General features: G+C 36.0%; 1 protein-coding gene across 2 annotated transcripts in view; it reads right to left on the bottom strand.

Moving 5' to 3' along the window:
• LOC139971354 (chromatin-remodeling ATPase INO80-like) overlaps positions 1-26,620 on the bottom strand; it is a 112,034-nt gene that overhangs the window by 70,002 nt on the left and 15,412 nt on the right. For both annotated transcript variants that reach the window (XM_071977716.1, XM_071977715.1), the window contains exons 16-26: positions 25,841-25,958; positions 25,302-25,387; positions 21,689-21,856; positions 21,075-21,208; positions 20,164-20,400; positions 18,746-18,989; positions 15,163-15,294; positions 13,102-13,321; positions 12,080-12,207; positions 11,467-11,561; positions 10,617-10,848 (exon numbers count right to left, since the gene is read on the bottom strand). In XM_071977716.1, the coding sequence (XP_071833817.1) occupies positions 10,617-10,848; positions 11,467-11,561; positions 12,080-12,207; positions 13,102-13,321; positions 15,163-15,294; positions 18,746-18,989; positions 20,164-20,400; positions 21,075-21,208; positions 21,689-21,856; positions 25,302-25,387; positions 25,841-25,958 (1,794 nt within the window). The remainder of the gene's footprint in view (positions 1-10,616; positions 10,849-11,466; positions 11,562-12,079; positions 12,208-13,101; positions 13,322-15,162; positions 15,295-18,745; positions 18,990-20,163; positions 20,401-21,074; positions 21,209-21,688; positions 21,857-25,301; positions 25,388-25,840; positions 25,959-26,620) is intronic.

Genomic DNA, 26,620 nt, shown 5'->3' on the forward strand with positions numbered 1-26,620 from the left:
GTATTTGAGGGGAACTTGATTCCCCCCCTCCCCCCCCCGGCAACCCATCTTGTTCCCCTTCATACAATACTGATGAGGAAAATCAAAAGGTCAATCGCCACTCCCATTATTCCAACTAACCGTGCATGTGGACTAAAAGACATTGCTGATATAACAGTGCTGCAAAACAAACACATTTTCATTTTACATTATCTTTTCTTTTTCACTCATTCACGCACCTCCCCTACCCCATCCCTTTCTGTCCCTCTCCTCTTTCTATCTAGCTTTCGCTACAGTTTTGCTGATTAAATTTCCGTCAGAGCAAGAAAAGTTAAAGTAGCTCTCCAATAAACTCACAAATTACTGTTGTTTGATTTTTGAGGGTAGACTGGATACAGGATGGAGATGAGAATGACAAATGTGCCATGCAAATGACTATTAACTACTTTCTATTGAACTTTGTTCAATGGAAATGTATTTCCATATCAGTGATAGGAAAGACAGCCTGGGTTATAATAAAATATATAAAAAATTGACAGTTAGAGCAGGGGTTCCCTAACTGGGGTGCATGAACCCCCAGGGGGTGCGTGGGTCCATCCCAGGGGTTTCGTGAGATGTTTCTGAAAGTCAAAACTAGAGTTCTTTTTGTTGAACTAAAATCTGATATATCATATAATTTAGTAATGTACAAAAGTCGTACCTATCGACAAACTCTTTTCGCGTTCCATACGCATATGATGCCATAGTAGTACTGTACAGTGCATGTGATAAATAACTGAATTATGAAACATTTTTCATTACAATATTACACTATGAACTTGATCTTTTACGAAGCATTGTTCTGCGTATTATAGTATAATAATGACTATGATCATGTCTCAAAAAGTTGGGGGTTCGTGGACAACTCTGACATCCACAGGGGGTTCGTGGGGGGTTAAAGTTAGGGAAACCCTGAGTTAGAGGGTTTATACAAAACTCATGAATATCACATGGCTTAAGCAATCTTAGGACTGTTTACTTGTCAGATAGATTGAACATAGTCTAACAAGGCTATGTATAGTCTGCATGCTTCTGAAGACTGCTAATACCTCTTTATACTGTATTCCAATATCATGCTCTCAAAGCCATGGTATTGACAGCACAAACAGTTCCTAACCTTGATCTCAAAGAAACATGATATTCATATTGCTCGTACTGACAATATATAAAAGTGCTCTGATGCGGGACATGACACTACAGTATAGAACAAACTGTCACAACTGGATGGTTACTAATGGGCTTCTTCTTTTTGAAAAGACTGAAAGCAGAGTTCATTAAAAGTTGACTTCCTATGCCATTGGTTTCGGTAGAGATGTATGTTTTGTAAGATATGATAAATATTGATAAAATGCTTCTTCTGAATAATTTAAATATTAATTACTCATTTTTATGCTGATTTAAGGTACCGTCATGCAATCTCTTTAATGCATTATTACCGTAACGTATATTTAACTAATTGACAATGCTGATCTGTCGATGGCAGTAAAATGGTAGCAATCTAATGGTAATCATTTATATAATCAGATCCACTGCAAAGAGGTTGTTGTCATGGATACCTTCAAAAATTCAATAACAGGTATTAAAACAATATCTCAAACTCAAACTCCTAAACCTTTTTGTGAGTGAATCACCAATAAGTCCAACCTATCAATGGAAATTGAAAGGACTTTTTACTGTCAAATCAAAATTGACATTGGAGAGTTCAGGGTTTTTTCTTCGAAGAGAAGATGAAACGATAGTTTGTTCCTTTGAAGATAACCAAAGCAGATGTTGATTCTGATTTGATGACCCCCCAATGAAATACCTGTGGGTCCTATTTGTAATTGATAATTTCTGATACCCTCCTACTTCCTTAAAGTATTCCCCAAAAACTCTGCATGACATCAGGCCTTCATGCCTCTAGCTACATAATGAATCGATCAAAAGAACTCTCCACTTTTACTCAGTACAAATATTCTTATCTCAGGTTACAAATTCTTCCAAGTTCAAAAAACCTTTAGATAGAAGGTGATATTACAGATATAACTTTACACAACAGGGGTCATGACCTTTAAAAGCCTCTGGACACAAGAGTTGATATGAAAAGGTAGGACTGGTTCTCTGCTTTCAAAGTTCTCTATACTCTGAGTATATGAGGTATAAAAATTAAGAAAACAACTTAATTTGATCAAGTAGGTAGTGACACTTTTTACTAGATAAAGAACATTTGTATAAGATCACCAGCAAGCTGTTCTCAATTTGTCTGTTTGCTACGTTGGGGTCAGATAAAACAAAGACAGAAAAACTGGTGACAGTAAAAATTTAGCCGTTTTTACAATGGTGGGAAAAGACCTTGCAATTTTCGGAATGCTGACTGCATATTCTTCCATGGAAATGGGAAAAAGTATCTTTTTTACCAGAACATTGACATTCATGATCCTTCAACTGGGTAAAACCTGTTACTATTTGCTGATTGCTTCTGGCCACCACAAGATACGTGGTAGTTCCTCCTCCTTCGAGGCGTACATCGATAGCAGTAGTGGCCGTACGATTAACTTGGGCACCCAGGGGGAGAAGGATTACATGGGACCCCCAAAAGTGGGCAACCTGAGCAAAATCACAAAAATGCTACATTATATATGTGGGACACAAAATTGTATGTACCTCACAGGCTTTAGGTGGAACCGATGGACCACTTGAGTATAATAGGGGCCAATCTGGGACTTCCTAATCTATAATAATACTCACTTCTATGATATACTGAATTAACATGTAGCAACAAGCTTGCAGATAATGATATACATTTTGCTGTTTATGTTTGCTTTTAAAACAAAACAAAACTTGTGTCTGATTGAGTGTGACTGCTTGTCTGGATGTTACAAAGAGATAACAAATGGTATCCTGGAATGCTTCATTATATATCTCTCATCTACGATAGCTTCACGGCAAGTCATCATACTCTCTCCAATGATTATTACCATTGGCTAGAGTTTTAGTTGTAGAACAACAATTATAGTATTTTCTCAACTTTAAATGTTTTCAACCCTGATTATCTGCACTCACCGGTGTCATCAAACAGCCCTGCAGATGTCAATGTTATGCAACCAAACAAAAAAACCCATCTCGACCACATTTCTGATTTGATTTTGTCTAGGACGAAAATTACTACCAACCAATTCCCACTTCACTCTCAAGGAGAATTGCGCTAACCCGAGGCTCTAAGAAGGATTCATAACATGCTATCCTGAGAGTTTAATATCCAACATGCCACTAATCCAGAAAGTATTGAATCACTTTGGAAGAATAACATCTAATCCGCGGAGAAGCTCCTGTAACTACATTCCAGGCTTAATCCAATTGATCAAGCATGCAAGAATGTCTTAACGGACTAAAACATAGTTTAGGAACAACATGCGCATAAAGTGCCGACTTCCCACATACTCTTCTGTGTGAAGATCACATCTAACATGTTTTAATTATCTACTGAAAACTAATCAGTTTTATTTCCTGATAACATTGAGTGTGATAATGAAATTGAAAATCTTACAAACCATATGAATTTCCAAATATTATTTTACTGAAATAAAATTTGGACACCTTTGAATTTCTCAAAGTTACAGTATTTCAGAGCAAGAAAGTGACATAAAAATATAAATAAGTGATAAAAAAAGAAGAAAGTTATAGCAAAAAAAGGAGAAAAGAAATGTAAGCACAGTTTTTAAGAAATATCAAGACTCACATGTGAGTTTGAAACAATGGATTTACATGACAATGGAATAGGAACAAAGGAAATTTAAATTATTCTAATGCTTTATACCCTTATAGTCAAAGCTAACAATTCTGCTTTTTAGTCTTCTCTACTCCCCATGCGCCTTTTATCCCGAGATGCTTATTTTCCGTCCAGCTGAGAAATCAGTGGCTATCAGATGCAATTAACACTTATTCTATTTTCATATTCCTTTGTTCCCAAATGTGAAAAAAAAAATAGAGTAAAAAAATCGAATCATCAAAAGGCTTATAAAAGAAAGAAAAAAAAAGGGTTCATGACAATGCTGGTTCCCCCTAAGGAAATAACCCTGATATCTACCTAAGCAAAAAATAACACAGCTTTTAGACATGAAAGAGATTCCTTTTAAGTGGTAGTTATGAGCTAAGAGTAGTTATGAGAACAATCCAAACACCTCTGGCTAGAGCTGTCACCAGCTACATGCCCCGGTCTCTGTTAAGGTATTTCAGGCATGTATGTGATAAGTATGTTATGAGAACAAATATTGGTACAAGAAGCCCAAGCACCTTGACATCTATTGCTGAGCGCTGTAAAGTGATAGCCGACAATCTAATTAGGCGAAGTGCCTACAAAAACTAGAGGGCAGTGTGCAAGTTACGCCCTGAGACCGTTAAAGAGATATGCAGACGGGAAATGCCCACTGTGACGACGGCCGTTCTTTAAGGAAGATATCCACCCAGAGGGTAAAGAAGAAAGTTGAGACATTTTACTGCTGTAAGATTCTCTATCATTTCTAAAATCATTTTCATCTTAATTTTAAAACTTTGAGATAAATACTGTTCCTTTGTTTTTGAGAGCAAATTTTACCCTAACCCTGGAACTTGGCTGTGCAACGGGCGCTCCCAACGATGTGATCATATATCATATAGTGTGACTACTAAAAGGCATATATCTCCCATTGATGGTTACCAACACACTCAGTGACATAATGAACTACATTGTCAGAGGAAACTCATCCATTCCAACACACCACAGTTATAATCTGAAAGCTTTCCATTTTGTTTTTGCTAATTAAGAAATTTTCAATGAGAAATGGAAAAATGATGATTTCTTTTTTTATTAAAAGAATTGCTCTGTTTTGGAAAATAAGATTCCTGGTCTACATTTATCAGAAAGGAACAAAAGAATTTTCATTGTCAACAGAGCTATGAGTATATAAACATGTTTGTGTTATTTTGTAAGTTTAATTTCCTAATGCATACAGTCCTTGGGATTGGCAAACTTAGTTATTAGTTACAAAGATCTTTTTTAACTCATTTTTAACTACTTATATGATTATAAAAAAAAAATTAAAAGCAAAACAAAAATTCCAAGGTATCACTAGTCTCATTTTCACAATTTGTGACTAGACACCGGATAAATTATTCCCCGAACAAGTGCTGTATTCGTGAATCAAATTTAACATTTGCAAATTCTTTGGATTTTTACGAGATACAAATATTGCACCGTGTCAATTTGATCAAACTCTTGTAATCTATTCAAAGTGGTAGCCTAAGACCGGTTATGTGACAGTTATGTAAGCTATAACATTTATTAATGTCACTGGGAAAGAATATCTAGGGGGCTAACCAAATATTTCTTGGAGAAGTGTGGAGTAAATACCCAATGATAATGACTTGGTTCATTTATTTGTATGTGGGTGGGGGTGTGGATGAGGGTGGGGGAGGTGAAGACAGCATCTGGAGAGGGGCACACAATCTAGTTTACTCTTCTGAAGAGAATATAAATACATTGAACCATTTAGAATAACCAATCTGATGGTGACTAAGAAAGAGAGAAATACAGATGACAGAAGATAATTATTTCATATTTTCATATTTTCCCATGATGCTTTAAGGTAATAGCTACTTCAATGGCTTTAAAGTAGGCCAGGTAACAGTGTTTTATTAGTTGGTTGCTTGACCTGGTATTTTTTTTCTTTCCGAGAGGGTTTATGTTGCCTCAAGTTTCATTTCAAGTAACTTCAAGTAACTAGTTTGCAGATTCACAGTGGAGAGCACATTCCTACGGACAGGACATGTCTGCAATGGAGCAATGTCAGAATGGAAGCTATAATTACATGCAAGCATGTATGATAATCTGTGTCAAGTCTGTTCGACACCAAATGCAAGATGCTTTTACTCCAATCTAGGTCATTAATCGAAGACTATGTACAGTTAAACCTGAATAAATAATAGCCACCATTTAATAACACTATTTAGAGAGGCATGCAAACTCTCTTCATTGCTACATCCGCAAAAAGTCCTTTGATAAAATATTATCTCCACAAAGTTACCTTCTGGAGTTGAGATTACATGCCACAGACAATGTTATCACATGAAACTGGTCAAAATTATAGATGAATTATGTTAAAACAAGCCAATAACCAGCTCAAAGTTCAACAGGAGCTTTAAATTATAAAACAGATGGCAAAGCAAAGTGGTCCCCTTCGATATTGCTGTCATCACCACCACATATCCTTCACACCCTTCCTCTACCCTCCCTCCCTCTCCCTCCCTCCCTCTCCCTCCCTCCCTCCCCCACCCTACCCGCTTCTCCTACCTTTAAAACATTGCAGCCCACCATCTTATCGATGACCAACTGTCAGTGACCTTTGCCTCCATAATCTCAAGTCCTAGATACACACCGAGAAAGTCAGTGGATATGAGGGTACTGCATGAAGTGGGGAATGGGGACATGAAGCGGAATAACTACCATTCCTACTACAGTATATGCCTCTGAGTACAGAATAGGTTGTCTTCCTATCTTCATAACCTGAATCTAGAAAAACAATTCTTCAACAGATGTATAATTCATGACTATTTCTTTTATCAATCCAAATCAACCAATGTAATCATGTAAATAACTGCCATTCACAACTGTCTTATCAGCACCTCAGTTCTTAAAATGTCATGAAGAAGTGAATATCCAACTTTGTGTAAGGGGGAGGGGGGTGAGAAGGGGATGGGTGGTTTGTTGGTTCATATCCTATGCAAGTTTTGAGTAAGAAGGCTACAATCCTGTTTCCTCTGGAAAAACATTTCAAGACCTTGTAATTTGTTTTATCTTTGTAACCCTCTTGCAATTCCAACGGTTATATTATAGTGTTGATCAAATGACAAACGTTAAAAACTGTTTTAGTGTTAAGCTTTTAGCATGCTCACTGGATACTCTTCATCTCAAACTTTATCTTAGAGTAGAAAAACAACTTTATGGTGTAACATTTAACCCATGAACAGTAAGGCCCTCAATAAAGTATAGAATATGATTATCCACACCTTCAGTGTCTACATGTATTCCCTATTGGTATTGAAAATACACATTGGAACTTTTTTAAAGAACCTGACACATTAGACAAAGAATTTCTGTTCTGAAATGACACCAATGTGAAAAAATTCCTCCTCCACCTTCCACCCCCATGCACCCCCCCCCCCAGTCTCCTCTCCATTTGTAATGTATTATTAAAGAAATATTCCTCTGGCAGTCAAAAGTAACATTTATAACCATAAAAGAGAAAATCATTCCACACTATTCTTTGAAAACCTCCATCTCAGTAACCCAAGAATGTTTGACTGGGTAAACCCTTGATTCTTCCATGAAGTGGATCACAGCAGGTGATCTGTGATGTCATCATGGCATATGTTCTTGCTGATTTCTGATTTACATATTAAATGTTTGCTTAGCTGGCAATGTTCTCTGTTTTTAAAATATTCATTAAAATGCAACTTTGTCGTGTTTTCATTGATTTTCCACTGCCAGTTTAATATTTTTAAGAACAGAATATTTCTTCAGCAATTTTCATTAAAGTCATCAGCTGCAGTCACTGGACTATCACCAGACAGTGTATTAATGGTGAAATAAATGCTACGTGTTCTCCGAGCAAAATTATGGTCTCCGACATGGTAATTAGCTGTAGCAAACAGTCGTGGCTTTAGAATTAATTTCGTGTCTGTCTCTCCAAAGTACTTTGACCTGACGATGCACTTTCCATGTCTCTAACCACTGACACAAAATACCGGTTTTGACTTGTTGGTTAATAACGTCGACTATTGCAGATGAGATATGATCATCTCTGTTTACGGCACTTTCTTGCGATTGACAAAGTTAAATTGTTTGATGACACTCCCATTAATATCGCACAAAAAATGTAGTTCATTAGCTTGAAAGGTCAAGTTTAACTTCAAAATGTTGGAAAAAAAGTGTGAAAAAAAAAAATGTCACAAATTGTGAAATTTGCCAATTTCATCAAGACTAGTATGAAAAGTGTCTGGGAAACCAAACGGTGAGAAATAGAATCAAAAAGAGTAATTACTTTTCATTAACCTACATTTGGTGGAAAATATCTAGGGCTGTGGCTTAGTTTTATCAGAAATATTCTGAACATCTGATAAAATTACCGACCAAAAACTCAAAATCTGTTCGAGACACCTTCGTTCACCAATTAATTCAGGACCCTGAATATTCAAAGAAGAATACTATCTTCAACATGAAACAAAGAGAATTGTCGATTATTTTCTAACAGGTGACATCTGTCCTAATGAATTATTTGTTTTCAGAGGAACAAATACAGTCTTGTCAGGGATAGTTGGCAATCTTCAAGAATGACTTTCTCTATCTCCTTCTGAGAAGGGTTTTTGAATCTACAGTACTTGAGGTAGACATCGGAAGACGGAAGTGTTGCTTGGAGACGTTTTCATTTCAAGCAGAAAAACATCATGAAGGTTTGATATTAGCAAAAAAGTTAATACCAAATATGGTTTTCTAATTTTAAGCCTTTGTAGGGGAATATCTTTTCATCATTCTTTTCAAACCAGTATATATATAAAAAATAAAAAAAAGAAGAAGAAGAAGGGAATAAAAAGGGAAAAAAGGAAAAATGGGTGTGTTACTCAAAACAGAAAGAAGATCATTATTATAGACCTCAATCTATATTATTAAATTCTTGGAAATAACCTGCAGAGGAAGGACAGTATTTACTTTGAAGGCAGGGCTGTCGTATCAGTGAAAGAGGGTAATGACATTTACCAGGAAACAAAAAAACCTTAAACAATTAAATAAAACACATCATCAAAGGCAGCAACAAACACTCTTGACAGTCGCGACGACAGCGTATGAAGATTATTAAAAACTCTTGTTTGCCAGTTGAAGAAAGGGAAGCCTGTAAATTGAAATGTTTTTTTTTTGTATGTTCATACCCAAAATTACCAGCAGAAGGCATATATATTGGAAACAATTATTAGGCATGAACAACAGGGTAATAAAATAGCTCAACAATTTCCAATCATTCATTTAATGATATCAATTAAAACATAGCCAGATACAAATGAGATCTGGCATTTGGATAATATTGTTTCCCCACTGCTTGGAAACTAAATGCATTATCCTCAGGCATTTTCCTCGATTATTCAAAACGTGAGAGATGGAAAAGGCAATAGCCACTTCTAACACAGCTAACATGTTAAACTTATTCGCCGATTAAAATTTGCAAAATGATGATTAGTGGTATTAATAACTGATTAAAATATATGTATATTTTTTTATAAGATACAGGATCTGTTACCGTTTCTTCAACATTTTTCCATTTCCCATCAGATTCAATTGAGGTTCTTGATCAATAATATTCTTTATGAAGCCTACGAAGTGTTTTTCATTTGGTAAAGAGTAGCACACAAGTTGCTGGTAGATAAATCTCAAAAGTTATTGATAATAACAGGCTCTTCAGTCCTCATGTTTTATATGCGACATAAAGTTGGGCTTGTTACCTAAGTCAAGCTGAATATATATTGATGTATGATTTGAATTGCTCAAAATGTAGCTATTTGGCCAATTATTCCAACAACAGAATATTATTAAAAATACATTTAATTCCACCAACTCTGTATTGATGGCATAAATAAGTCAAATAATTTCCTCAAGAGCCCAAAGCATCTACCATTATTTTATTCATTGATGATAACTATATCAAGAGCATATTTCACTCAAAAACGTTTTGAATGTTTAGCACTCGCATGGCAGGAATAATCTGGGATTCTTTCACAAATGTGTTGAAATACAAATGCATGGCAGCACTGAACACTAACGACCATGTGGCTAATCTTCCAAAAACAGTTTTATCTATTGATACAGAATATAATCTGCTTCACTGAGCACAATCTAGAGCTGTAGGGCCTCAACTATTACCTGCAAGAGTTTAGTTTCTTTATTAAGGTAGGACATGACTAACTTTTCTTCTATTCAATCCCCCCTCCATCTCCCCTTGTCCCCCCCTCTCTCTCTCCTCTTAGCTCTCTTCTACTCCCTTTTTCCTCCACACCATTCTGTCTTTGTCCTTATCTAGTTTATTCCCTACCTACTTTCCTTAATCCTCTCTTGCTTATCCTCTTAATCCTCTTTTTTATCCCCCACCTCTCCTCTTCCCTGGTTGGTTCCTTTCTTTCTTCTCTCCATCCCTTGTCTACTAATCCCCTTACATCTATCTCTTTGTATTCACCATGCTCATTAATCTGTCTGTATTCTGTGCGTGTTTTTGTCCCTTATGTTACTGTAGGTTACTTGTCATTCAGCCTCTGAAGAAGATCCTGCTTTGATCGAAACGTCAGGCCAACTTACTTTTACACATTCTCCTACACAGGCTCTCTAGTGGATAAGCAGTTTGCTAACAGTTTTATTTTATTTTGATTTTAGTTTCTTTAGTAACTATTGTTTTGCTTCTAAATATTAAGATTCCTTTACTTTACAATTTAACCATACTTGTATTAGAAAATACACACTGCAAAGTGAGCCAGGGTATCCTTTGGCTAGATATGATAAGATATCAGAACAGTAGCATATTTTTTGGGACCTTACTACTTACCTCACTCTTTTCCTGGGCCCTTTCAAGGATCCGTTCTTCAATGGTCCCCTTACAGATGAGCCTGTAGACTGTCACCTGTTTGGTCTGGCCCAGCCGATGGGCACGGTCCATCGCCTGCTGGTCAACGGTTGGATTCCAATCACTGTCGTAAAAGATTACAGTGTCAGCTGCGGTCAGATTTATTCCAAGTCCACCGGCTCTTGTACTCAACAAGAAAACAAATATATCAGATCTATGAGAGGAAAAAAGAAAGGAGAAAAAAAAGAAAAAGGTTGGGGACAGACAGTCGACTGATGATATTCAAGAAAACAATGTAGTTATAAGACGGTCATGACCTTTTCTGGTTTTGATTCAAAGCTAAGTTTTATGAGTGATGTATTTCTTTTAAACCAAGAATATTTGCCATTCTTGTTGTTCATGAAATCTAACAATACTTACTGAAACTTCAACAGTATTGTCCTGAAATATGCTAGAAAAGTTAAATAATGGTCACTGATGATCAACCTGTTTATAAGTATTCTGCTCTCAAACTTGCAAAGCAGTTTATCTGAGCCCATGCGATACCTAATAATACCTCAATGAATCTTTCTTCATGTTTAGGAATACCTTGGTTGATCAGAATCTTCCGGAAAACACTCTTGAAGACTTAGCAATTTGTTTTGCACGGATGAATTGCGGCTAACACCGAAACGTGTGATTTTTCAAAAAAACAATCGGATTTCCCTGAAAGGCACGATTTAGCAAAGCTTTGAGGAAAATTCTCATTAGGGTGAGACTACCGAGTAACTTATTCCAAACATAAATAACTTTTCATTTTTTATAAACACTATATAAATAACAGGATCAGTACCTTGTCTGGAAGTCTGCAACCATATCCCTTCTCTCGTGGATCCTGGACGACCCATCTAACCTCATGTAGGTGTGCTTCCTGTGCCACATGTAAGACTATATGAATATAAAAAAATATAAATATAAATAAAAATATATTTATAAATACAAAATATATATAAAAAATATATATAAAAAAATTTATATAAATAAAAATATAAATAAAAATAAAAATAAATATAAAAATATAAAAAGGAAGAATATGAAGAGGACGGAAGAAAAAAGAGATTCCTGCTGCACGGCTATGGTGATCAAAATTATGGTGAAACAGAAAACTGCCTAAATACAACTTTACTCATGTGTAATTCCTTTACTCACGAGTAAATGTTATCAACAGAACAATGCTCTATTCTTCACTCGTCAAGTTATTTTATTTATGCATCAAAAGTGGATTTCTAACAGTTCATTCCGCAGAATAATCTCCGGGACTCTCCACTTTAAATGACAAACAAGTAGAATAAAGTTCAATTTTTTTACATCTGAGTTTCCTGGGAGTGACACAGTAGTTAACAATATGTCGGGTCCTGGATAAATATTTAAAGTACTGTGAAGGAGACAAAGATGGGTTTCTTTACCTCTAACATATCGATCATTCTTGTCATCTGTGAATAGATTAAAACCCTGTGTCCTCCGTGCTTCAACCTCTTCAATAGTTCATCTAAGACGCACATTTTCCCACAATCAGACACTAAGTATTCTTTGTCTAAACAGACGAGGGAAGAAAAGAGAGACAAATAAAAACAAGGACCGCATGAAAACAAAGTCTATGAAATAAAAGCTATACATCAACATAGAGAAGTCCTCTTGCAAAATTTAACTGAGGTTAATATCTATCACAAAGCCAGATGGATCTTCTTCCTGGATTTGAAATCCAAACCCAATCAAAATATTCTTTGGACTGATCAACTGCAAATAGAATGCTATTTAGGTAATAAATTGACAAGAAAAAAAAATTGTTGAGAACTGAACGGTATCAATAATTACTTTCTCATTTTCTTCATTTTCATATCATTCTTCTTGTAATTATTGAAAGAGGAGATCTTTTAAAAAAAATATTTCCACACATTTTGCACAAAAATGAGAAATGTTAGAGTGCTGTACAAAATCTTTGGAGATCTGTAAAGAGGACTGAGCATTAGGACCCACAGCTGTATCTACATTGCTGTCAGGACCGATAGGACAGGGTCCGATAGGACAGTGTCCAATAGGACAGTGTCCTCTGCAGACACCCTAAAGATCCCCATTGATGCTAAAAATCTTGTAATAATTTAGGTAATTCACTGCATGGACTAGTCAAGTTATCAATTCAAATAATAATAAAGTAACACTTTGAAAGTTTTCATAGTTGAAGTTTACTTGTAACTAGTATTACTACAAAACAGCTATTTATCTTGTTGTATTTTTGCAACCAATATGTTCTTTACAGAACCATAGAATACCATTCATCTCCAATCATCCAAACATTTGATGCTTTTTGTCTCTTTGAATTATGGTAAGCTAGGATCAATTAGGTCTCGTTATCTGTGTATAAACTACCAACATGTGTTACAGCTAATATCCTTGTCACCATGTTTACATTCTTGTTGATTAAGCTCACCTGGAATATCAATATGTGACCAGCCTCTATTTGGTCTGAGTTCATCAGTGCCACTACAGGCAGACGGCTGCAACAGAGAGACATAGTGCTGTTTACAGACGATACGAGCTCTGTGCATTACACATTGCCATGTCTCTGCTGAGTTCATACTGTGAGCCCTGTGGAGGTCATACATTGCACCACGGTCATTACAGTACATCTTTGATGGTGGTGCACAAACCTGAAAAGAGAGTGAAAAAATATAGATATATATATATATATAAATATGTTTTGTATATATATATTTGTATATATATATATTTGTATATATATATATAAATATATATATGTATAATATATATATATATATAAATATATGTATTAATTTATATATATGTTATTTTCTTTTATATATATATCAGCAGTCAATGAAGAAACAAGGGCAGATGTAAAGGCGAGTGAAAGACATATTTTAATGCTGCTTGTATATTGAGACAAATGTTGCTACTTGTAGTTGTGTTTTTTATGGTCAATTGAGCAAGCAAGATCAACAGAAGTATCACCAACTGTGGGATGGGATTGGACCAAGGACCACATGACCAGGTGGCTATAACCAAGTCTTAAAATTTGAATTGAAAAAAAATATCCCAAACAATATAAATAACATAATCCTAATAAACTAATAATCGCCAATTGTCATTCAAAAATCTAATTTGCAAAATTTGGTGGTGGTATTCATTAATTTAGTAAACCTTGGAGAGTTATGCTACTGCTGAAACTTGACCAAAGAAGGATTATGCCATGTAAATATGTGCAGTTTGCAAATTCCACAGAGTGTTATTTCAAAGCAGGACTTATGAATTAATACATGTGAACCAATGGTTTCTTAACCTTATCTAACACTCACACCTCTTAGCACTTGAAAACTAAAAAAATTGCAAAATTTCCACAATCCTCTACCGACTGTGGAAGAATATTTTGCACATCAATGTGCTATTTTTGCTTATAGCTTTAGCTTTGTACCCATTGAGTCTTGTCTCCCACCTCCAGCGGTTGTGTGAACCCCACATTACGAAACACTGACGTAAATGCAAACAAAATACAAAAAAAAATATGCTTTTAGAAAATTATAAAAAGCAGATTTGAGTTCAACGTAGGTCAGAAATTTACTAACAAAAAGTACGATAAAAGTCTGAACAGACGACAGTCAGTAAATAACGATGCCATCTGCCTTAAGCAATTATGATACAGATGGAACTAATACTTTGAGATTTATCTTGGTAAATGCAAAAAATAATTAATAATTTAAATATTAACAATAATTAAAAGCTAATCACAAAATGGAGTGAAAAACACCTGCTACGGACTATCAACTCCAAATGTAATTCTCGGACCAGGTGTTTCGGATGAACATATAGGCAAAAATTGAAATGAAATCAAATTGGACGGTTCATAGTACTAAATGATACTTCAAATATACTAATGAAATAAATACACATATCTACATAGTAAACTAACATAGCGGATTAAATAATTAACTGCAAATAAATTAAAATAACAAAACCAGCGTCCAAATATACTGCTGACGATGTCATCTAATCAATATTTGCAGAACCTGTATTTTATTGTGATTTTATTGTGATATCTCCTGAGTATATCTCGATTCTCTCGATATTTGTTATCTACCTCCCACTCCCCCCCCCCCCCCCACCACCACCAGAATAAATATTAATACTTTTATTTCTACAGATGTATTTTCCTTCACAGTTAAATCAGAATCATTGTATTTCATTGGTTTTTAGAATCGAGTCTATTGACCACACATGACCTTTGACCGTCACATGAAAGAACAGGTCTCTTGAACTCTATAACTCTGAGAGATCTTTATTTACTGATATATAGAACATGTTTTTGTTTGATATGTTCAATGTCGTGTATGCTTCTGTGTGTCTTTGAAACTGAATGACACCTTTGATTATTAGCTTAGACAAGTCTCGGCACTTTACGCATCATGGATCATTAGCCTAGGAATACAAATATCATAAACAGGAGTCAAACGAACAAACAACAAAAATTATTCACCCTAGGGTAACATCCCAATAAGAAATTGGGTGCAAATGTAGCCTGACATGTTCTTATAGTAGGGGGTCTCGGATTCTGTAAGAAGGAGAAGACATTGGATCTTGCATCACCAGTCAACCCATCAGAGAGGATCTATAAAAAGATTGAGAAAGATATGTGAGTACAATAAAAAAAAATAAAAAATAAATAGCACATTAAATCAATCACCAAGAAGAAGATGAAGGTTAGGTAAGTTTCCGTCATTCAGGGTTCATGCACAGTTTTGTAGAACAGGTGACAGGAAGACCTGAAAGTAATTACATGTGGAATAACGACAGATTATGACTGCACATTGCACAGTGTAATCCGTGAGGATAAGGTATCAAATCACATACCAGTTAGATTCCATTCCGAACTAAATATTTTCTAATTAAATTAACTCTGAGGGCATTCTACCAAGAACGTACAAGGTGAACATGGAAGACCGAGTTCAGTACTCCGCACACTACTGTCGGAGAAATTTGTGGCTGATCATGTCACATTGGTTCACACATGATCTTCCTGATATACATTGATTGTCAAAAGAGATTCTAGCTAAAACTTTATGATGTGCACATTATTTAGCACCACCATATATATATTGGTGTCGTCCAGCTGTTACGGACAGCACTTTGCATATATTGGTGTCGTCCAGCTGTTACAGACAGCACCACTATGGATATATTGGTGACGTCCAGCTGTTACAGACAGCACCACTATGGATATATTGGTGTCGTCCAGCTGTTACAGACAGCACCACTATGGATATATTGGTGACATCCAGCTGTTACAGACAGCACCACTATGGATATATTGGTGACGTCCAGCTGTTACAGACAGCACCACTATGGATATATTGGTGACGTCCAGCTGTTATGGACAGCACCACCATGGATATATTGGTGTCGTCCAGCTGTTACGGACAGCACTTTGTATATATTGGTGTCGTCCAGCTGTTACAGACAGCACCACCATGGATATATTGGTGTCGTCCAGCTGTTACGGACAGCACCACTATGGATATATTGGTGTCGTCCAGCTGTTACAGACAGCACCACCATGGATATATTGGTGACGTCCAGCTGTTACAGACAGCACCACCATGGATATATTGGTGTCGTCCAGCTGTTACAGACAGCACCACCATGGATATATTGGTGTCGTCCAGCTGTTACAGACAGCACCACCATGGATATATTGGTGACGTCCAGCTGTTACAGACAGCACCACCATGGATATATTGGTGTCGTCCAGCTGTTACAGACAGCACCACCATGGATATATTGGTGTCGTCCAGCTGTTACAGACAGCACCACCATGGATATATTGGTGTCGTCCAGCTGTTACAGACAGCACCAGCATGGATATATTGGTGACGTCCAGCTGTTACAGACAGCACCACCATGGATATATTGGTGACGTCCAGCTGTTACAGACAGCACCACTATGGATATATTGGTGACGTCCAGCTGTTACAGACAGCACCACTATGGATATATTGGTGTCGTCCAGCTGTTACAGACAGCACCACCATGGATATATTGGTGACGTCCAGCTGTTATGGACAGCACCACCATGGATATATTGGTGTCGTCCAGCTGTTACAGACAGCACCACTATGGATATATGGGTGTCATCCAGCTGTTACAGACAGCACCACTATGGATATATTGGTGACGTCCAGCTGTTATGGACAGCACCACTATGGATATATTGGTGTCGTCCAGCTGTTATGGACAGCACCACCATGGATATATTGGTGACGTCCAGCTGTTACAGACAGCACCACCATGGATATATTGGTGTCGTCCAGCTGTTACAGACAGCAGACTTGTGATCTAAGGTATGCAGGATACAGTCCTGGCCAGATCATTGTGGTTTGTCCTTGGGCAAGACACTTTATCTCCATTGCCTCTCTTCACCCAGGTGTATAAATGAGGAACTGTGAGATAAACTTGTCAGTTGAGCGCTGTTTAGCTGCTGCCATGTGGAGGGATTGTCTCTATGCTTGACAGGTTATCGTTGACCGGGGTAATATTGTGATGCGCTTGAGCACCGTTATTGGTGGATATGTCTGCGCTTTATGAATCCTTAATATTATTAATATTCATCCATGTAGAATGGTAGCAGCATTCACATGAAAATATAGTTATTTAAAGTGAAGGCATAGTATGTTGACCTTTATGTAAACATTCCAAAGTATATCAAACCTCAGAAATAATTAACAAGTCATTATTAAACCAGACAGGAGCCTGAGGGCCAGATGGCTAAGAAAAAGGGGGGGAAAAGATAGAAAAGATGGCGCCCTCTGTACATAGTAACTATGCTTGCACACATACTAATATTCCATACAGGTTCTATTCCAAAAAATCAAATTTTACGAAACCTTGTTTATATCCAGAAATTTGTCTTGGCTGGTTTGATGTTTCTGAAATAGTGTCTAGTGCTCTCTATCATTTATTAATTAACCCCCAATATTAGCCACTCGGGACAGTTTTCCAACGCTGCAACCACTCTATAATGTCCTCTCGTATTGAGCTTCAAAGTAAGAACAGTTCCTATCCATTATCTGATAGAAATATGATTTTCATACTCTCTATCATTTATTAAGTTAGCCACTCGGGACAGTTTTCCAACGCTGCAACCACTCTATAATGTCCTCTCGTATTGTCTTCAAAGTATGAATAGTTCCTATCCATTATCTGATAGAAATATGATTTTCATACTCTCTATCATTTATTAAGTTAGCCACTCGGGACAGTTTTCCAACGCTGCAACCACTCTATAATGTCCTCTCGTATTGTCTTCAAAGTATGAACAGTTCCTATCCATTATCTGATAGAAATATGATTTTCATACTCTCTATCATTTATTAAGTTAGCCACTCGGGACAGTTTCCCAACGCTGCAACCACTCTATAATGTCCTCTCGTATTGTCTTCAAAGTATGAACAGTTCCTATCCATTATCTGATAGAAATATGATTTTCATACTCTCTATCATTTATTAAGTTAGCCACTCGGGATAGTTTCCCAACGCTGCAACCACTCTATAATGTCCTCTCGTATTGTCTTCAAAGTATGAACAGTTCCTATCCATTATCTGATAGAAATATGACTTCATACTGACAGTAAAAGTGCTTTGAAGCATGACATGAAAGTACAGTTTATGAGAAATTGGCCCAACTGCAGGAGCCTATGTTTGTTTATTCTAACTTGCATCATCATAGAAGAATGTGATTAGTCATGAAACCCAATGAGGACTGGTGAGAAGTTGCTTTAATACACATACTATGAAAGCTGCAGGGCACCATTTGTACTGAATAGTGACCAAATATGTGAGTGGGGTATTTGACAAGTGACCCACAAGCGACTGTTCCTCAACTAAGTCAACTTTTAACTTGCATCTCTGTAGATATCCTATGATTCATGAAATCCAGCAAAAGTTGGGAGACAGTTCCTAAGCCCATTACTGTACCAGATGCTTAACACCACTGTAATGTACAATTTATGTGCCTCACAAGTGACTCAAACAGCTAAGCCAAACAGCCGAGGGGTGATACTAACCTGATTACTGGACGCTCCTCGAGGAGATGCCTGCACACCCAGCCTTCTGCCAGAGTTTTTCCTGCTTCTGATCTTTCGATGCCACCAAGTCTCTCTCATGAAATGAATGGTATGGCTCTCGTGAGACAGCATGTTCGAAGAACGGGACGTAAAGACCAATTTCTGCAGTAGATGACTGTCAGATCGAGAGGCTCGGCTGGTTGGTCTCAGTGGCCAGAGGACGAGTGTGTTCTTAGGAAAGCAGCTGAGAAGATAGAGACGGATATATTGGTGATCAAACATGATAGTTTAAAGTTTCTGTTGTTGAACCATACAGCAAACAAATATCAGGCGACAAAAAGAATAAGAAAAAAGAAAAAAACGTACATACAAAATAAAGAAAGTAGGAAATGAGGATAGAAGATAAGAAAAGGAATAACAAGGAGAATGAAAAGTCTGACTTTTGAAGTTGTGTGGTCTTTGATTTTAATCATCCATTTCTACAAATCTCATGTTTGTAAAGTTATATCTTGGCTGCTTGCTTCAGAAGGAGCAGAAAGATCACAATATCAGTGTATATTATGAAATTTGAAAATGCCATTCAAACTGCAGCTTCCCTTATATGATACCATCTGACCGCTATCTAATATCTGTTGCAGAGTGGCAGCAAACATACAAATGTACTCTACCTGCAACTCCAACCACTTAATCATCTTAGCCATCAATATATTGGCTAATTTAATTAATCATTTCAGTAATTAATACACTAGAAGCTTTTATTAATGGCAATTAAATCATAAAACAGAGCAATCATGTTCTAATCTGAATTTTCTTCAAATATAAACAACGCAAAAGTTTGTTGCATCAGCTGCTAGTTGTAGAATAGTAATGTAAATCACACATTGCTAGGCTAACCTTGAACAGTCGAGCTTAGAAAGGTCATGACTGACAACAAACTTTGCTGCATTATCATATAAGTCTTTATTTATGAAATGTTATCTGAAAGGAGGTTTAAGCCCCTTATTCCTTTCTCCAAATGGGTGGGTTAAGTGGGAAACTATATCTCTTTGAACCACAATGCACTGTTCAGATGAAACACATATTATAACATTTCTCTTTTTTTGTCTAGATATAGTTCACAGGCATAAATAGGAATAAGATTAAGTAGGAATAAGCTTGGTTTGCTTATTTTCAAGTAAAGTTGGCTTATACACATGTAATTCTGCTCAGTTAGTAATGTACCCATTTAAGAAATTAGACACTCTCGGGTAATACCGCATTTCCCTCATTTGCAAAGGTCAATAAGACAATGCTTCCTTAGCAGACCCTTGTCTGCCAAATGAAGGTTCAAAATGCTATTTCACCGAGAAAAGCGGTAAGAGAGAGAGTGAGTCCCTCCCTCACCCATCTTCTCTCCTGAGGTCATCATCAGTTCTTACCTGTTGCCAGGCTGTGCCCAGACATGTTCATGATAAGCTCTATCAGCAGTCCTATGGGCATCCAGAATACTACACCACTTCATCTTGATATCACCGGTCACCGAGGCATGCAACTCTGACGGTGATAATCCAATCAACCGTGAGAATGAAAAACAACTGTTTGCGGTGTTTGTTGCTTTCTTGATACTGTTGTGAATGTGATCAGGCTGAAATATGCAACATGTGTTGTTCAGCACCCTACAGAGAGAAACAAACATGTCAACAGATGGATAAATGAGGAGTACTTATTTTATCAATACAACAAAGTTATTATAATGAGCAGCTGCAAACTTTTAATGCTTTAATACTCTCAATTTTATGATTTATCTGATCTCACAGGAATACATTTATATTTATTTTTTTACACAATGCACATAAATAGTCACATTTTGTGATTTTTTATCTGGTAAAAGTATGTTAATTCTACCATGGCCATGATTCATCCTATAAAACAGCATTATGTATTAAGTCTGAAAATAACATTACTGTTAGAATGCAGTTCTTTTTATACTCGTCACATTTCACTTTCAAATTTGTGAAGAACATTTTTTGTATCTGAATCAGTGCTAGTCTGTGATTTGTTGTAATTATAACCAATAATTTAATAAGAAGTGTCTGGGCAGCAAATTTGTCAGAATCAACTTAAAATGTTCCTTGTAACTCATTGCTGGTTACCAGTGTTACTAGATGATCTATATACATTCAGGCTCATGTTAAATCAGTTATATGAAACCAAGCAATAAAACAAAAATACCAATGGGTGAATACCAATGGGTGAAAAACTAATGGGTGAATACCAATGGGTGGATACCCATGGGTGAATTATTGTCGTGGACTCCTGCCCCCTCACGGGCTTCTTACATTAAACTTACTTTTGTCTGCCACTATCAGACCGAGCTAACAATCCATCTCTGTATATCAACCTCGGTAAGATGTAGGAATCCAACTTGAAGAAGTATGGAAAATGAGTCTCTCTCTTTTCAAATAGGTCGGGGTGATTGCAAACCTTACAAAAGAAAAACAAATTAATTTAAATTAAGACCTAATATAAGTAGCAGTAAAACCAGACAGATGCCATCGTGGATCTCTTGACTTGTTAAAAAACAATCATAAGAACACTCAAAACCAAGGACCACATTACGACATTGACAACGAGGCACTTATCACATTGAACATTAGAAACATTGACACCTTGAATGAATTTAAGATATATGTGCACCCTTATGAGCACGATATTGCCTTTTGACTTTTGAACGGAAATACACATCATGGCAAAGATCCAAGAATTAACTTGAGCGATGGTTTAAAATGGGTAAAGATACTGCTTGCTTCACAAAAAGTCCAAAACTAAGGTTAATTCACCCAATGTCAGACTTACTGAATTTTAGCACGAGAGAAGGGGGCCTTGTATTAAGATTCAATGTTTTGTGGAGGCCGCATCCCATAGTTACTGACAGAGAAATGCAGTTTGCTAAAACTATCTCACCTTTCTGAATTGCATGACGAGATTCATGAGGTTGTTGGTTGTGCTCTGAACCTGAGAAATATTCGATCCCGTTGATCTGATGAGATCGTCTATAGAGATCTTGTTCTTCACAGCTTGATAAAGCATCTGCTGTCTACTGGTCAGATGGCAGTACATCAATATTTCAATCTGAATAAAAAAACATACTTTACGATATCACATGCCCCTTCAGAAGAAGACTCGAACAGAGATCGTGGGTTTTATTTCCTGTTACTGTACTTGTTATGTTGTTACTATACTTCTCTAGAGTCACAGTCATCCTATAACAGTGAATAATTTATCCCGTATTGCATCCCAAAATGCTACGCCAATTGGGCAAATTGTTATACAAGTGCAGAGGTAGATAGGAACCACATTACTTTATAAGAGACAATGTCCCAAGCTACGCACAGCTATGCAAAGCGTGAACAGTAAAGTATTCCCTGTATAGCACAGCAGTACCATATTAAAGTCAATCAAGTACCATCGAGCACCATCTCAGTTATGTATCAAAACAGATCATATTGTAACATTCAGTTCATTCGTAAACAGACCACCAAACCAATAATTTATGATATCACAGATCCACAATTCATTCTTCAAATTCTCACTATACAAAATACTCATACAGTAAATGGACATAAAAAGATTAAAAATTTAAAACAAATTTAGAAAATCTGTTTTTTTCAACATTTAATGGTGTGCATAACTAAAGATATTGTCAGTATTCACATTTTACAGGACAGTTACCTCTTAACTTCATTAACAGATTCAAATCCAGTGTTCAAACAATTTTACTCAACATACATAAAGGCAGAGAGACATGAATAATTCTGGTTTCATCAAGATTTTAACATAGTGATTGCTTCAAGGTGCTTCCACTCTTCATTACTTATTTGCCACCTTTACCACCTTTTAACACTCACATTGTTTTATTTTGACTGAGCTCACAATGTGAAGACTGAGTGACTAACACGTATAATAGCTATTCAGTACTTAATCAAGACTGAGTGACTGACACGTATAATAGCTATACTTTATAAAGACTGAGTGACTGACACGTATAATATCTATTCAGTACTTTATAAAGACTGAGTGAATGACACATATAATAGCTATTCAGTACTTTATAAAGACTGAGTGAATGACACGTATAATAGCTATTCAGTACTTTATAAAGCCTGAGTGACTGACACGTATAATAGCTATACTTTATAAAGACTGAGTGACTGACACGTATAATAGCTATACTTTATAAAGACTGAGTGACTGACACGTATAATAGCTATACTTTATAAAGACTGAGTGACTGACACGTATAATATCTATTCAGTACTTTATAAAGACTGAGTGACTGACACATATAATATCTATTCAGTACTTTATAAAGACTGAGTGACTGACACGTATAATAGCGATACTTTATAAAGACTGAGTGACTGACACGTATAATATCTATTCAGTACTTTATAAAGACTGAGTGACTGACACATATAATATCTATTCAGTACTTTATAAAGACTGAGTGAATGACACGTATAATAGCTATACTTTATAAAGACTGAGTGACTGACACGTATAATATCTATTCAGTACTTTATAAAGACTGAGTGAATGACACATATAATAGCTATTCAGTACTTTATAAAGACCGAGTGACTGACACGTATAATAGCTATACTTTATACAGACTGAGTGACTGACATGTATAATAGCTATACTTTATACAGACTGAGTGACTGACACGTATAATAGCTATACTTTATAAAGACTGAGTGACTGACACGTATAATATCTATTCAGTACTTTATAAAGACTGAGTGACTGACACGTATAATAGCTATACTTTATACAGACTGAGTGACTGACACTTATAATATCTATTCAGTACTTTATAAAGACGTGACTGACACGTATAATATCTATTCAGTACTTTATAAAGACTGAGTGACTGACACGTATAATAGCTATACTTTATACAGACTGAGTGACTGACACGTATAATAGCTATTCAGTACTTTATAAAGACTGAGTGACTGACACGTATAATAAGCTATACTTTATACAGACTGAGTGACTGACACGTATAATATCTATTCAGTACTTTATAAAAACTGAGTGACTGACACGTATAATAGCTATACTTTATAAAGACTGAGTGACTGACACGTATAATAGCTATACTTTATAAAGACTGAGTGACTGACACGTATAATAGCTATACTTTATAAAGACTGAGTGACTGACACGTATAATAGCTATACTTTATAAAGACTGAGTGACTGACACGTATAATATCTATTGAGTACTTTATAAAGACTGAGTGACTGACATGTATAATAGCTATACTTTATACAGACTGAGTGACTGACACGTATAATATCTATTCAGTACTTTATAAAAACTGAGTGACTGACACGTATAATAGCTATACTTTATAAAGACTGAGTGACTGACACGTATAATAGCTATACTTTATAAAGACTGAGTGGCTGACACGTATAATATCTATTCAGTACTTTATAAAGACTGAGTGACTGACACGTATAATATCTATTCAGTACTTTATAAAGACTGAGTGAATGACACGTATAATAGCTATTCAGTACTTTATAAAGACTGAGTGACTGACACGTATAATAGCTATACTTTATAAAGATTGAGTGACTGACACGTATAATAGCTATTCAGTACTTTATAAAGACTGAGTGACTGACACGTATAATATCTATTCAGTACTTTATAAAGACTGAGTGAATGACACGTATAATAGCTATTCAGTACTTTATAAAGACTGAGTGACTGACACGTATAATAGCTATACTTTATAAAGATTGAGTGACTGACACGTATAATAGCTATTCTTAATAAAGACTGAGTGACTGACACGTATAATATCTATTCAGTACTTTATAAAGACTGAGTGACTGACACGTATAATAGCTATACTTTATACAGACTGATTGACTGACACGTATAATAGCTATACTTTATACAGACTGAGTGACTGACATGTATAATATCTATTCAGTACTTTATAAAGACTGAGCGACTGACATGTATAATATCTATTCAGTACTTTATATAGACTGAGCGACTGATATATATAATAGCTATTCAGTACTTTATACAGACTGAGTGACTGACACGTATAATAGCTATACTTTATACAGACTGATTGACTGACACGTATAATAGCTATACTTTATACAGACTGAGTGACTGACACGTATAATAGCTATACTTTATACAGACTGATTGACTGACACGTATAATAGCTATACTTTATACAGACTGAGTGACTGACACGTATAATATCTATTCAGTACTTTATAAAGACTGAGTGACTGACATGTATAATAGCTATACTTTATACAGACTGAGTGACTGACACGTATAATAGCTATACTTTATACAGACTGATTGACTGACACGTATAATAGCTATACTTTATACAGACTGAGTGACTGACACGTATAATATCTATTCAGTACTTTATAAAGACTGAGCGACTGATATATATAATAGCTATTCAGTACTTTATACAGACTGAGTGACTGACACATATAATAGCGATACTTTATAAAGTTCTTACCTTGTCTGATAGCTCATTCTCAACATCTTTCTTGACACGACGCAGCATGAATGGCTTCAGAATCATGTGTAACCTCGATAATTGCTCTGAAGAATACAGAATCAGTGTGAAAAGGTGACGTTAAGTTAAAGGTTGGTTGCATTGGCTGAATGTTAAACATGTTGACTGTGGGTTGAATTACTAATTAAACAGAAAACATCCTACATGATGCAGTCCAACTTAAACTCATTTAACTACTCTATCATGAATGATATAACAAATGTGCAACATCTCAAATCTCACATAACCATGTATCAGCTTTAGCACATGTGCAACATCTCGAATCTCACATAAGCATGTATCAGCTTTAACACATGTGCAACATTTCAAATCTCACATATCCATGCATCAGCTTTAACACATATAATTTGTTGATGATTTCAAACTGTCCTAGGTCTAGCATGACGTAACATTCGATCAACCAACTACTAAACCATTTGAAAGTTTCAAGCATGTGATAGATTTACCTCCGTTTCGTATCTATTTCCAATATTACTGACCTTCATTGATACCAGACTGTTTCTCAGCATGGCTTTCAATATCCTTAGAGAACCATTCATTAAATTCCTCATGACTGTCAAAGAGTGTGGGCATGATGAAATGTAATAATGCCCAAAGCTGAAAGAAAACAAAAGAAAAGATAAAGTGTTGTTATGTAGGGTTGTTTTACATCATCAATGAAAGTGGAAAGGATGAAACTTCAGAAAACCTTATATTTTAATCTGTACACATCAGCACTAAATGAAGTAAAGCCCTGCATATCAAACTTCATCATTTGTTACCTATGTTGTCATTTCCCTCGGCTGTATCTGCGAGGACTAGAATCGCCCAATATATACCAATATACCAATATATATGAATGGCTTTAACTGCACATTGCCTGATTTGATTATAATTAATTGTACATCTGATTGGAAACTTTGTGACTAACAGCAGACACAAATGTTACCAAAACGTGGGATACAAATCACATGACAGGGAAGAAGATAATTGTCATATTGCGATAGAAATATGTTTTACCGATCCATCTGTTTTTATTCCGTCAACTCAGCCTGCAACCCCCATGAGAACTTGGTAGGAGCCATCTTTGGGTTGCAACACACACTTTGAATCTTGTGAAATGTGCAGCACTGGTATCATATCTTGGCAGTTTCATTGCATAACAACCTTTCCATCAACAACAAGCCACTGAATATTTATGAGTTCTTATTTCAAAACATAAAAAAAACACTGCCTTTGGTATTAACACCAAGGCTGGAAACAAATTAAGGCTCAAAAGG

This window comes from Apostichopus japonicus, chromosome 8 (assembly GCF_037975245.1).
Source record: "Apostichopus japonicus isolate 1M-3 chromosome 8, ASM3797524v1, whole genome shotgun sequence".
Classification (NCBI taxonomy): Eukaryota; Metazoa; Echinodermata; class Holothuroidea; order Aspidochirotida; family Stichopodidae; genus Apostichopus; species Apostichopus japonicus.